Source organism: Podarcis liolepis, assembly GCF_965112155.1.
Source record: "Podarcis liolepis genome assembly, chromosome: 10".
In the NCBI taxonomy this organism is placed as follows: Eukaryota; Metazoa; Chordata; class Lepidosauria; order Squamata; family Lacertidae; genus Podarcis; species Podarcis liolepis.
In genome coordinates this window covers 33,826,488-33,840,174 of record NC_139562.1, presented here as the reverse complement: position 1 = coordinate 33,840,174, position 13,687 = coordinate 33,826,488, and the positions used below count along the sequence as shown (strand labels likewise).

At 45.4% G+C, this 13,687-nt stretch overlaps 2 protein-coding genes across 2 annotated transcripts; one reads left to right on the top strand and one right to left on the bottom strand.

Moving 5' to 3' along the window:
• The first annotated feature begins 370 nt into the window (after window positions 1-370).
• CYREN (cell cycle regulator of NHEJ) lies at window positions 371-5,048 on the top strand. The gene is made up of 4 exons (XM_083462824.1): window positions 371-691; window positions 2,583-2,707; window positions 3,689-3,755; window positions 4,617-5,048. Exons 2-4 carry the CDS (start codon window positions 2,589-2,591, stop codon window positions 4,857-4,859), a joined length of 429 nt encoding a protein of 142 aa, XP_083318950.1. The 5' UTR covers window positions 371-691; window positions 2,583-2,588; the 3' UTR covers window positions 4,860-5,048.
• A 28-nt stretch (window positions 5,049-5,076) lies between these two features.
• Window positions 5,077-12,968, bottom strand: TMEM140 (transmembrane protein 140). Its single transcript, XM_083462815.1, has 3 exons — window positions 12,923-12,968; window positions 9,432-9,521; window positions 5,077-7,000 (listed from the first exon to the last, which is right to left on the bottom strand). The coding sequence occupies exon 3, from the start codon at window positions 6,989-6,991 to the stop codon at window positions 6,389-6,391; it is 603 nt and encodes a 200-aa protein (XP_083318941.1). The 5' UTR covers window positions 6,992-7,000; window positions 9,432-9,521; window positions 12,923-12,968; the 3' UTR covers window positions 5,077-6,388.
• Between the last annotated feature and the right edge of the window lie 719 nt (window positions 12,969-13,687).

The following is a 13,687-nucleotide window of genomic DNA, read 5'->3' as shown; positions in this document are numbered from 1 at the left end:
CTGTGTGTGTTGCTTCTGCGGCTTTAAAAGAAACTTCAGGGACCACGAGAATCGTTTAGCCTAACCCTTTTGCAGTGCATGGGAAGAGTAACACAGGTCTTCATCACAGGGTGATGCGGAGGGGAAACTCTCTAAGTTTCTGTAAAACATTTTACGCTGAAGAAGCCTTTGGGTGAAGATCTTAGGGTGAAGGGGTGGAATACAGAATTAATAAATGTGAAGAACTGTACCCCTTCTCCTAGGGACGCGGGTGGCACTGTGGGTTAAACCACAGAGCCTAGGACTTGCCGATCAGAAGGTCGGTGGTTCGAAGCCCTGCAACGGGGTGAGCTCCCGTTGCTCAGTCCCTGCTCCTGCCCACCTAGCAGTTCAAAAGCACGACCGTTTTTGCTGTCTTTCTGAAACGCAGCTTCGGGCTGGAGGCGGAGCCTGGGAGGGCGGCTGCAGGGAGGGAGTTTTCAGCCAATGGAAGGGGAGGGAGGTGGAGCCGGTGGGTCACATGCAGCGGAAGAGACGCTTGTTCTCGGGCGGCGCTCGCCTCTCCGGCCTCCGTTCCTGGGAAGTTTGCGCGCGCGCGGTGGGGGAAGCCGCTTGTCTCGCTCATGAAGGCGAGAGTCCTTCCCGGCTGCAGTTCTTGGCGTCGGGTGCAAGGATGAGCGAGCAAGGGGAAGAAGCGTGATCTACGGAGCAGGTGAGCAACCCCCGGAGCCCGGCTTAAATGTTGAGTCTTCTTCCTAGAGGAGTGTTCGTTGTTTGCAAAAGTTAAAAAGAGTGGCTTACGCGCGCCCCTGGGAATTGTGGCGAAGCAGGTTGAGGGTGCAGCCCCGCGCAGCGTTGCTTAGCTGGGAGTAAGCATTGTTAAACATGCAAGTCAACATCCTTAGTAAAACGTTGCCTGCCAAATACCTCTGGAAAGCTCTACGTTGCAGAGGCCACAGCGTTTTAGTACAGTATTTGCCATCTCATTTTTCTCCTACCTAAGCACCTGAGAACCGTCTCTGAGGACTGAATATACGAACTGTGATCTCTCTCTGTTTATACGCTGATAGTAACTGAGCGCTTGGCCACCTGAGCAAATAAGGGGTGAATGAAAAGACTGTTTATTTGCCTCTGAAATCATGTCTGCATTGGGTGTTTTACATTGGGGAGGGGGCACATTGCTTAATTCTTTTGCTTCTGTGTTTCTATCCTGTGGGACCTGCCTGAAGCACAATTGGAAACAGCAGGCCTGTATAGGTAGCAGCGTCTCCACCACTCTCTCTTCAGGCCTGCAACATGGTGCCATTGCATGTACTTCATATTTATAACTAAAATTTATCTGCTGCTAGATTACCTTTCATGGGAATTGGCGCTCAGGTGGCAAGAGTCCAGACCAGGGATGAAGAACCCCTTTCAGCCCGAGGGCCACATTCCCTTTTGGACAGCTTTCCAGGGGCCGCAGGCTGCTGTGGGCAGGGCTGGAGGCAAAAGTGGGCAGAGCAAGGGATGTCACATTTACCGTAGGCTAGTTTCTACACTTATTCACACACTTCTTTGTCCCCAATTCATACAAGCAAGAGGCATTACTGGAGTTCAAGGACACCTTCCAGCCACTCCCCAGCCCCAAAAGGTGTGTGTGAAGTGATGGGTTTGACTTGGGAGAAACAGGTGTTGCCTGGGAAGGGATCCAAGGGCCAGACAGGCCTGGAGGGCCAGCTTCAGCCCCCAGACTTGAGTTTCCTCACCCCCTGGTCCAGAGGTATCTCTTTCTAGGACAAGGATCTATGCAGGAAATTCAGAGGTGAGAGATCAGCTCTCCCCCTTTCCCAGAGAACTTGCGGGAGCTGATTGAATGCCATTCCAGGCAAACTTCCCATGTGCCCCTTGAGAAAATGGACTAGTGGCACAGCCCCTGATGGGATTTGACAGGCCTGATGCTTGCTAAGCATGTTCAGTGCTTTACTTTCTCAGTATCCTGCCTCCCACTGCAACAATCCTCTACCCACTTTCTTGGGAGTAAGCACTATTCAACCCTATGGGATGGACTTCTGCATAGACATGTAGATTGTCAGTCCTGCTTTTCAGGCAAGTTTCCCTAGCTGGACATTCTCAGGCTGGAGATGGTTTTTGCTATTGATTGGGTTGTTTTTAATAGTTGCCTGCACTGTATTGTACAGTTGGTTTGATCAGGGATGTTAACAAAAAATATAACAGTGAGTGTGTTGTAAACAATGTTGAGAGCTTGTTACAGGGTTATAAATTTTACCAAACCATGAATAGCTGTGTCTTGCTTCTCTCTCTTTTTACATAAAACTAGTGCTCCTCTTTGTGCCCTGTCCTGAGCAACAGCTGCTGGACTTTCATAATCCATAATTCTGTGTATCCTAGGTTTGCCTGTCTCTCATCCTGTTGATGTCATGAAATTAGTATGAGTAGACTACTGAAATGAGCCATTATATAACTTATTCTGTGAGAATCAGAAAGCTCACTCCCCTTTCTTGTAGACGGATCAATCACTATTCCCTAATAAATAATATTAACACTGCTGCAAAGGGATTCTCAGTTCCCATGTTGTGAAAGCTGTTCCCTGTCTTCTGGAACAGAAGGAAATGGGGTCTCCTGAAGCAGCTAAGAGGATCCTCCCAGCGTGGATGACAAAGAGGGTGACTGAGCCAGCACAGCAAGCAGGGATGAAGCCAAAGAGAAGGAAGAAGGCAGCTTTGGCAAAGTAAGTTGCTTTTGTGTTGTTTCTTTTAATCCAAGGAAGGAAGGTTGGGTTTCACTTTGGCCTCCACTTAGAAGTTTCTGTAGGGTTCAAACCCATGACCCTGAGGTTAAGAGCCTATTGCTCTACCAACTGAGCTATCCCAGTCTCCCCTCTATATGTTTGACTTTGTCTGCATGTCGATGGGAAGGGCTGTAGCTCCATGGTATGGCAGAAGGTCCCAGCTTCACTCCCTGGCATGCTGAGTTAGGGCTGGGAGAACCCCAAAACCATGGAGATTTTGCTGCTAGCCAATGTTGACAATACTATGCTAGATGGTCTGACGTAGTTTAAGGCAGTTTCCTCTATAAAACATGGACTATATTTTATGTTGGTGGCTCCCAAGAAAGGCAGAATAACTGGAACGTTGGCAGTCTGGTCTTTGTTCCCTCCATCATCAATGGGTTTAGAAAGCATTGCCTTATACACTTTGAACACGTGCAAGTTGTTGCATGCCCAGTGATGGTAGCATTAAATAGAGGTGGCAGGGAGGGGAGTGCACCACAGAACAAAACCTATTGCAGATTTTGTGCCAGTGTTGCTATGCCAACAGCACTGATCATGCTGATTCAGCTAGAAGCTTGCCTGCAGTCTTGTGTGAATTTGTAGGTGTCGGCTGTGCTGCTTGTGTTCCAGTTGCTCATAATTGTTTCGGTGCGGAAGCAGTCTGGCCCAGTCCCATCTCACCTGCTCCATTTCTAGGTTTTCGTTCGTTAAGTTTGTAAGCTCCCCTCACCACCCAACACACACACATTTCCTTTCTAAAATCTGTTACCAAACAATAGCGCTACTGTGCATCTATGGTTGATTTCAGCCTTATTATCTCTAAATGGCTGGTTGCAGAAAATAAAGTTTTGGTGTGTATGAGCATGTACTTTCCAAGCTATCTTCTGTCTGGTTGATTTTAGATTTCATGATTTATTTATTTTTTTGCTGTTGTTGCAGGTTTGAGACGATCTATTGTATGAATGAAGCTGAGCTAGTAGATGCAGCTCTTTGCATTATGGCCGAGGTGAGCACATAGGGGCATGTTATCCCAGTTGTGGGTATTTGCACCTTCACTCCATCTGCTGATTTTTGGTTGACCCTCTTCTGTTAATCCCCCTCTCAATAGAACTGGCTGAGGACAGAGAATTACATTGTGACTGAAACGTAGTTTATATTTGCTGTGTTCCCTTCTCTGAGAAACACAGCAGTGACTCCAGCGTCTTTCTTTGGCCATGGAGAATCACTTGCAATTTTAAAGAGAGGGACCAGGATTTTGAATAGACTCTCATCATTCACAATAAGCATGTATTCCTACTTCCCTGGGCTGGACATAAAAATGATGCATTTATTCCATTCTTGGCAACTATGTACCCTGAAGACGGGAGTGAGTAAACTTTTTTGACCTCCATTTTTAGTTCCCTGCCCTTTTGCAGGCCAACTTTGACAGGAGAGTGTGGCCATCCACCTGTCACCATTATTTTTAAAAATATTTGTAATGATAACATATTGCCCACATCAGTGGGGTGAGATGTTGACCAACACAGATTGGCACTCCCCATGCATCAGTTGATGCTCAGGAAAAGTCAGTTTTGCTTTCTGTAGAGTTTAGGTATGCAATAGTTCCCTGCAGGTTAACACACTTTTGCACACCTGAACTAAGCAAGATTGAACGCCCACATGTATCAACTGTTGTGCAGGGAGGTCAATGCTGGTTTCAGCTGCAAAAGCAGCTGATCTAGCTGCGACTCCAACTCCCCCACACTGGACATCAAATGTGGTTTAGGGGAAATGGCCTGGTGGTCCAAATTTGGCCCACATGCTGGATGGAGGTTCTTTGCTACCTAATATGCAGACGTGTACTTAACATTATTCTTTTATTTGCTAGAATTGCAAGGCCAAGGAAGCCGAGATGACTTCATCAGAAGATGAGTCCCAAGGGCCTCAGCAAGTGCTGGAAAATCCTCTCTGCAGTTCAGTTAGTGGCAGCCACCAAGGCAGAAGAACCCCCAGTGTTGGATCCAAACCCCCAAAGGAGTTGGAGGCTTTAGGCTGCATTGAGAAGACCAAATCTGAGGAGGAGGAGGAGGAGGATGCCTTAAAATATGTCCGCGAGATCTTCTTTACTTAACTTTAAACCATGAGCAGATAATGCCTTATTTGAGACACTGGCAATTTGGACACATGAAGGTCAGATGATCTGTTGTCCATCCCTGTTGTGTAAAAGATTGCTAAGCTAATGTTGGTGAAGCACTTTAAAAAAAGTGTTTTTTTCAAATGGGCACAGAACTGGTAGATAAGATAAAATGTTTCTAATGGATATTCTGTTTTTAATCAGTCACACAGAGTAGTGTTTAACAAACCTTTAATTTCAGTATCTCTTGTATAAGTAACAAAGACTTGGGTTTGGCCACAAGACACTTGAAAAAATATTCTTTGGCTACAATTGTATAATGTTAAGCTTCCCAAAATGCTTTGTTTACACTTGGAACTGAAGGAAAAGAAAAACCTCCCAGCATCACATAGCAATACGGCTACGCATCAGCCTATATAATTAGAGAAAGCTCCCACTTTTATCAGTCACCATCAGTATTCTCATGATAGCAGCAGCTGCTAGGTGTCTGCAATGTGTGTTCAACCATACTTAAATGAATTATTTTGCAAACAACTAAATACAAAGGAAACCAGGAATCTTGCACATGGCAAAGATGGGAGGCTGTGACCCTGCAGTAAGATTCCTGTAGTCCCTCCTATTAACCATGCTGTGCGCTGGCAGTCCCAACAGCACCAGGAAGGCTGCAGGGTCCCCACCCCAAGCATAAAAGCAGCAGTCCCGTGCACCATTGCGTTTGATTGATGGCATGAATAAATGGAATATTAGCAGCCATCTATACACAGGGAAGGGAAGTAATCCTGGCTCCTGTTCATTGAACCCGTCTTTGGTTGAAAGCTAGAAAATACACAACCACGTCCAACTTTAAACGCCTTTGATCAATACAAAAGTTGTAAAATAACACTGTATATCACTTCTTCTTTTTGAAAAAACAAAACCGCAAATTCGTGCAACATAAGCATGGTAGTGGTAGAACAGCAGGAGGCTCACTCCATCCTCAAGTTTTTGCTTGCATTACAAGTTTGGAGAAAAGCAGCAGCAGGATAAGTCTCTTCAAAGCAGTGAGTGACTCACGCTGTACTTTACTTTCTCTAAACCTCAGCACAGATGAGAAAACTGCCCCTCTGCATGTGCCAGAGGATGGGGCAATTGATGACCACAAATAATGACAAGGCTTGTAAGTCAAACCATGACTTGTGAGATACTAGCTTATCTTCTATTGATAATTTGTTCTAAACAGTTTGGATGCCCAGCAAAATTCCAATACTGCCAAGCAGCAGTTAGCTACTGCTGACTTTTAAAGAGCCATGTACTGATCACACCTAAATGAGTGCTTGATTGAAGGAGGCACCAATCATGCAATCTCTCCCTCCCTCCCCCGGCACTTAAGATAGAGAGAGAAATATCTGTGTGCTAGGAGTGCCAACTCTTCCCCCCAACATGCTCATCATTCATGTGAGGGCTTGGAAAGGCATTGGGGTCACTGGATCCACTTATCTTTTAAATCCACTACAGCATTTGGTATCCCAGGCAGGAACTTCACATATTTACACAGGAAAGATTTGTCCTTTGGGTAGAGCATCCTTGCAATGTGCAAGGAACAGGACAAGAAAGATCAAGTGGAGTAGCATCAAAATGTAAGCCCCAGCAAGGGCTACAAAAACTTCACCAAATTCAGAGACCTTTATCCATGGCTCAGTGTGGAAGATGAACAAAGCGAGGCCAACGGGCAACATCAAGCTGCCAATGGCCAAAAGGGTGCAGGCCAGTTTGAATCCATCTCTGTCTTTCAAGCACAGGGCTTGCAAAACTGTAGTGGCAACAAAGAGACACAAGACTGGCGTAGAATACACACAGATCCTTGACAACACCAGCGCAACACTGTTGATGCCCACCTTCTCCAAGTTCTTGAAGCATTCAAGTTTTTCTGCTTCCTGGTCCCACCAGCAGAAGTTGTAGAAGCCAATTTTTTTGGTGGAAGAGTCCACAATATTCCCAGCTTTCCAGATGAGGGCATAAAGCAGCAGAGCTACATAGCCAATTGCCAAGAGGAGATTATTCAGGTAGAAAAGGCATGGGCTGAACCTTTGCCTCTGCAGACCAGTGCTGGGCTTAGCATTGTCTTTCGAGCATTTCGGTTGTATTTTCATCTTGGCCACCTGGTAGGAGAAAAATCACGTTTCAGTTTCAAGGGGTCAAATCCCTGCTTAGCCTAGCCCCAAAGCCCATTTGGTGATATTGGGCCAGTCATACTCTCAGCCCGAGAGGATAAACAGTAGGGAAAGGTTGAAAGAGACCATGTATGCCACCCAGAGCTTTTTAGAAGATAAAATGTGTGGCTGGTTAGTAGATATGTATAGGGACAGTCTGGATTGACAGGTGTACGAAGGTCGGCTAGTTGGCTAGACTCTGTAAAAACCATAGGAGTAGGAAAAACAGGGAGCGGCTTTATAGTCACATCCTCCCAGCCAGTCACCCCCCAACAAAAGAGGTGAGTCTCAAGGGGGTGGGCGACCCGGAAAATTTTGGCAATCCCATCCACCACTGACCCAAATGTGTTTTTAAGTATACACAATTTTGGCTTTGCATGCTATCCCTACAATCATCTGTATTTGATAACTCAGGATGCAACATCAAGAGAGGTTCTGTGCACAGCTTATCTTTAAAGCGCTCAGCAGCAACTCGAGGGGTGGTGGTGGTTGTATGATGGGAACATCAGCTGGTGATTTAGCTTTCAAACAGCTACAAAAAGGCTACTACTGCAAGGAGTTCTCTGTCATTAACACTGGGAGTGGTGGGGAGAGACGTGCAACATTCAAATGTTGTTCCTGTTGCCACTAATGACATGAGCATCATTGAAAAAAAATTGCAGCCACATTCCACTGCTTGTGCGCCATCAAATGGCCTTTTCCCAGCACTAAGATTAATGTGGTTTAAATGGGAAGGGCGAGGTGAGCAGCGTGGGTGCAAAATCCTGCAAGAAGTACCACCACCTTGAACTATGTGTGGTTCCTACGCAACCAAAGGGTAAAGAACGTGGGAACATCTCTTAACTGCAAAGTTATTCATGGGGATTGATGCAGAAGGATGCTTTTACTTTCAGTTGCAACACATATAAGTGACATTTGGTACGTAAGGTAATTTAGGAGTGCTGTGACTAAGAAAAGGATTACGAAATTGAACTCATTGGCCTCGTTTGCATGCAAGGCTCTCTTGGAATTTTGAGAACGTGTCATGGATATCAGTAACAGGGCAGCTGCTGTGGGGGCATGGCACATCACAAAACGCCTGTTGTGGGAGCATGACTTACTACAAACTGGCCATTACATCTAAAAGAATGTAAAAAGAAAGAACCAGAAAATGGTACAGGTATGTCCCATCTGTCAATAGGAAACAGACACCTATATCAGCCACCACAGTGAAAAGCTTATTTGTATCTCCTCTGTTCAGAACAGAAGGGGTGGTAGGTGTCCAATCCTGTCACCCAGGGAAAATGGGGACATGTTTAAAATAGGGCCATGTTTAAAGAGGAACTGCTGGAAATACTGGTGCCTGCGAATGCAATGCTGATGAACCATCTGTGAAGCAATGGTTTAACTGAGTTGCCCTGCAGATGACTGAACAAACCATGGCTTGTTTCTTCAAAGCTTGGCTTATTTTTAGCTGCTTTGCCTTGTGCCTTTAAAGCTTGGTGCACGCCTGGTATAGGGTAGCCAAACAACCCATGGTTAAAGCAAGGTGTCATAGCTAATGTTTAATACACCATAGTTTAACAAACCATGGCTTAACATTATACAAATCAGGCCAATGTGTACTTGTCTCTTACTACCTATGCTTCTTTGGAAACATCCTTTCTAAGGTTTCACTCCAGGCTAACGTTATCTGGCTGAAATTTTGAAAACCGACACACATAAGGCTTCACTGTGGGAGAAAATCAAGAGTAACTATTGTCCTATTGCTCCAGATATTTTTCCTCAGGTACTCATTTATGCTGGGTGAAGAAGTCATAATCTCTATTACTTAGAACTGTCACAGAGCACAATTTTTCGCTTTGGGCCAACTGAACAGGATAAAATTGACAAAGCTTTTGAAGATCATGATTTAGTTTTTTAGTAAATTGTCTTATCACTTGATAAGGCTCCTTTGTCTGTGACTGTTGTACAAGCCAATTTGGTACCCCAAATACAAAAGCTAAAATGTGGATTTTAAATGATACCCTATCCTCTGGTATCTGTATCATTTTATGCTATGCTGTGGTAAAACATACATTATATATCTGGAAATTTGATACCCTTCAGGTCTCTGTCTTCTGCTTGCTGATAAGAGGCAGAACTGGTTGCAACTTCTACACAATTGACAGGATACTAAGTTCTGGCAGCTATATTCTAGTAAAGTTTTACTCATACTAGTTGTCAATGTGATGCTACCAGATGCTTACTCCCACCCCCACTACTAAAATGGAGAGTACTTTACACAGACCATCTAATCTATACATTACAACATCAAACTGTGCAAGACCATGCAAGGCTGGAGGAATCACTAGCTAAAGATAGAAGTGGAGGAGGAAACAAGAGGATGACTAATACTCACCTTTTATCAAAGACGCAACTAGTTCTAACCAGTACACAGCAACCAGCAGATCAAGGCCTCCTCAATGCCTGGAATGCATCATTGTGCCACCTATGGAAAATGAGATTTCACCATGTCATCATCTGCTCAAAGTGTGAGTTGGCCACAACATTTAATGATGCTACTACTGCTGTGCTGGCAGCCAGAATGATGCCATTATGGCAAGGGAAATTCCAAATAACACTCCTCCTGTAGGCATATAGTAGTGTGACAGGAAAGAAGCATATTTTAATTGACACAGTAAAATAAGGGCAGGATCCAGGCAATACAAAGCAATTTGAGGTTTCACTGGTTTCCATGGGCGATATTTAATGTGCTTCATATTCCCACTGAAATAAATGGGACTTAAGAGAGTCCCAGTTGGCTGGATTGCATGATTGGAACTGAGCTAGAAGGATGGATGGATGCACCCTCCCAAGTTCCTCCTAATACCTAAGGGAAAACTCCATGTTCAGATAAAAAAATTCCTTCCAGTAGCACCTTAAAGACCAACTAAGTTAGTTCTTGGTATGAGCTTTCGTGTGCATGCACACGAAAGCTCATACCAAGAACTAACTTAGTTGGTCTTTAAGGTGCTACTGGAAGGAATTTTTTTATTTTGACTATGGCAGACCAACACGGCTACCTATCTGTAACTGGATCCATGTTCAGAGGCAGTAAATATTTGATGTTCAGATTCTGGGAGGGTAAGATGCCCAATGTGGGCTGGCCACTGTTGGAAACAGGATACTTAATTAAACCAAACATTTAATCTGATTCAGCAAGGCTCTTGTGCATATACACTTTTTTGTTTTGTTTTTGGGGGAGGGAGCAAACTCATCAGTCTTAGCCAGTACGAACACACACTTGTGCTATATACTAACTAGTAGCTTTTTAGATGTCTGTATGATTCCTGCCAAAGAATTATTTGATTTTTGGCTATCATCCAAATGCCCTTAATGCCACCACCTTGTTGCAGAGGAAATTAGGAAATTTTCACAAACTGCATCATTACTACTTAGAAGTTACTCATTTCCATTTTCAACTCCTTTCCCACAAGTTAACTTGCTTTCTTCCTTATCAGCTAGAAAAATGAGTGAGCAATATTTGCTTCCCTTTCCTTTGCAGAAGCCAAACAGATGCCAGTTAAGCCTGGATGTATACAAAAATATGTTTTTATTTTGGTTGGTACTTAAGATTAAGACATTATGTGGCTCACTTTTCCTTTGGATTCTGTGCTTAAAGCTGGAATGTGTTTTTTGTCCCCAACTCGCTAGTTTCTTTGTAATTGCTGAACTATAAGGTTTTAAAAAAATGACAGCAGAGTTCTAGAGCTTGAAGGGATCCCAAGGGTCATCTAGTCCAATCCCCTGCAATGCAGGAATCTCAACTAAATTATACATGATTTAAAAAGCAAGATCTGCAGAAGTCTCTGTAGGCAAGAGCACCTTTGATTTACACTATAGTATTTAGAATTTTCAATTCCCTAGGATACCCTGACATCAGAAAGGACAGCAGATAGAGAAGATGGAGGGGAGCAGATGCAAAAGAGGACTTTTACCTACATTGGCACTAACAGAGTTAATTATTTTAAGGTGATTCATTAAGTTAAGGTGATTCATTAAGTTACAAAACAGAACATGATTTAAACACTAATATCAAACAAACATCTTATGTTAACAAACACAGAAACAATACCTAACAATAAAATACAAAACATCCAAATGGCAAGAACAATACCCCTCCAGGCAGGAGGCAGGTGAAAGCAAGTGTTGAAATTCTGAATATCTGAACTGTTTTCTACAGGGCAACAGCAATCATCCTTCAGGGAGCACAAACAGTCTTACAGTAAGACGGAAACAGTAATTTCCAACGCCTGTACTGTACTGTAGACTCCGTTTTTGTCCAATTGGCTAGATGCTTTCCCACCTAAATGTCAATCATTACTACCACTTCGCTTATGAGCTAAAAACAGGAAAGATAGGAACCAAACAAACCAGACTTTGCCCAATAGGTATAAGGCTATAATAAACCATTTTTGAGCACTGAAATCTCGGCGTTCTGCCATTAGGGGTGGGAGGACTGACCCCCCCCCTTGCGGACGCCAGTGGGCTGGACGAGACCAAGCCCCTAGGGAGACTGCGTGCATTTTTCCCAAAGACGGAGAGAGGGAGGAGAAATAAACAGAAATAACGAGGAGATCGCGCGGCCAAGGGGCTTTGAAGACGAGAGCCGCCTGCAGGAGCAACCAACACCTAAAATAGTTGATGTTTACTCACTTCGCAAGCTTTCAGATTCACCGACGCACTTCGAGAGAGGCTGAATATTCAGCAAAAGCGAAAGCAAAATAAGAAGAATCGGGCTGGGTTGCACCAAGGGGAGGTGCGAGGGAAAAGCTTAGAAGGAAAAGTTTGCGGGGGGGGGGCAGGGAAAATTAACAGGAGAGCAAGCAAGAGAGATAAGCAGGAAGGAGAACAATAGTGCGCCCGGGGCGGGGAAGAAGGAAGTTTTGTCGAGAAGACAAAACAACAAGTGGACGGGAGGCGGGGCGGGAGGCAAGTGGCTTAAGGGTCTGGGGGGGGGGGATGGGAGGAGGCAGAAGCAGGATACCTGCAGCAACGGGAGTGGGCCTAAGACAGACACAGGCACACAAACGCCCCTTTAAAAATAACTTCCAGGATCTGTTCGGGAAGAGAACAGGAAAAACGAGACTCGGGAAAAGGAGCTTCAAGCCAGCCTGAGGGGTCTTTTTCGGGCGGGGGGGGGGAGAGGTGAGCGAAGGCCAGGTGCAGAAAGAGGATTTCCAAACTGACCTCTGGGAGGCGCTGCTCTCTGACCCGCCTCTCTCCCCACCTCAAAAATGAGGCGCCCCATCACGGAGCGGCCAAATGCCTCCCCCAAACTCGGCCTTCACCCTCTTTTCCACCTCAGGGGGAGCAATTCGTGGCGGATATGGCCCGACCCCCAAGTATATGGGTGGGTGCGCCATGCCTCTCCCAACCCTCGTCGCTCTTCAGGCCTTCCAGACGTGCCACGGGAGTAAGCCTAAAGCGGGTTGGGTTGCACGCCAAGCGTGTTTCAGAAGTAGCGTTGTCACGCGCTGCCAGAAAATAGCCGGACATGCTGGAAGCCAGCCCCCTCCCCCCGAAAACTGTCTTTTTATTATTTCCAATGCTTGGAAAAACCTGCCCACCCGCATTGGAGAAAAGCGAGACCATCACTAAGCGAAAATCGACAGCAAATGCACTCGTTGCTTCTCTTTCTCCGGAGTTGCGGGGAAACCTGCGCAAAGCGACCGGGAAAGTGATTTAGCACCGAGTTGCCCAAAGTCGGAACGACGAGCAAACTGGTTGCCGTGAAATACTGGAATGAATCTCCGCGTCCCTAACCCCAAATTATTCCCTTAAAAGTTCTCTATGCGTTATAAAAAGAAAAGCGCAAGCAAGTTGGGTGCAAATAGGAAGAATCTTTACTTGCTTGCGGAGCTCGGCGGTGGCGAGATGCGCTGCCCTCCGGCGCAGAAGTCGATCTAAGCGCTTGTTTACTTGCTTGTTTGAGAAAGCAGAGCAATGCGTCACGTGCCGCACTCAGCAGATTTCTCTTTCGTTTTCGGTCTGATTGGCTTTTTCGCGGATGGGGAGCGTTTACTGTCGCCCTCCAAGCTGCATGATCTATTTTTTGTGTGAAAGTTGACTCGACGTCTTACCTAGTGCTTGCTTCTCTATCTCCCCAGCTGATCTCATCAGGCGTGATCAATGGGCTTCATTTTAAGTTGATCAGGGATGCAAAACAAAACTCTCCGCAGGGGGGTAAGGCTTCTTTTCTCTTTAACGCAGCTGCACAACAGGCGGCGATAAGGGGTGATTTCCCCCCCCCCCCGGAAATGGGTGTGTTTATCATGCGGTTTCTTAAATGCAACAAGAGCCTTTCCAGGAAACAAAACGGAAAACTTTCTGTAGAGATACACCATAACATGGGCGTAGCCAGGATTTTTGTTGGGAGGGGAGGCTTTTGTTAGCGGGGGCAGTACCTCATGTGCACCGTGATAGAAAAGGGACGCACGCTTCACTAGAGTACAGTAGTAGTGCGTCCAAGTGCATGCGCAGAAATAGCATGCAAGTGCAAACTCTGACGTCGTCCCAGGGCTTTTATCCCCGGGCTGCTTGTTGTAGGGCACTTGAAACTGCTTCTGCAAGGCAGACATAAAGTTACTTAGCAGCTGAGTATTGCTCAACCAT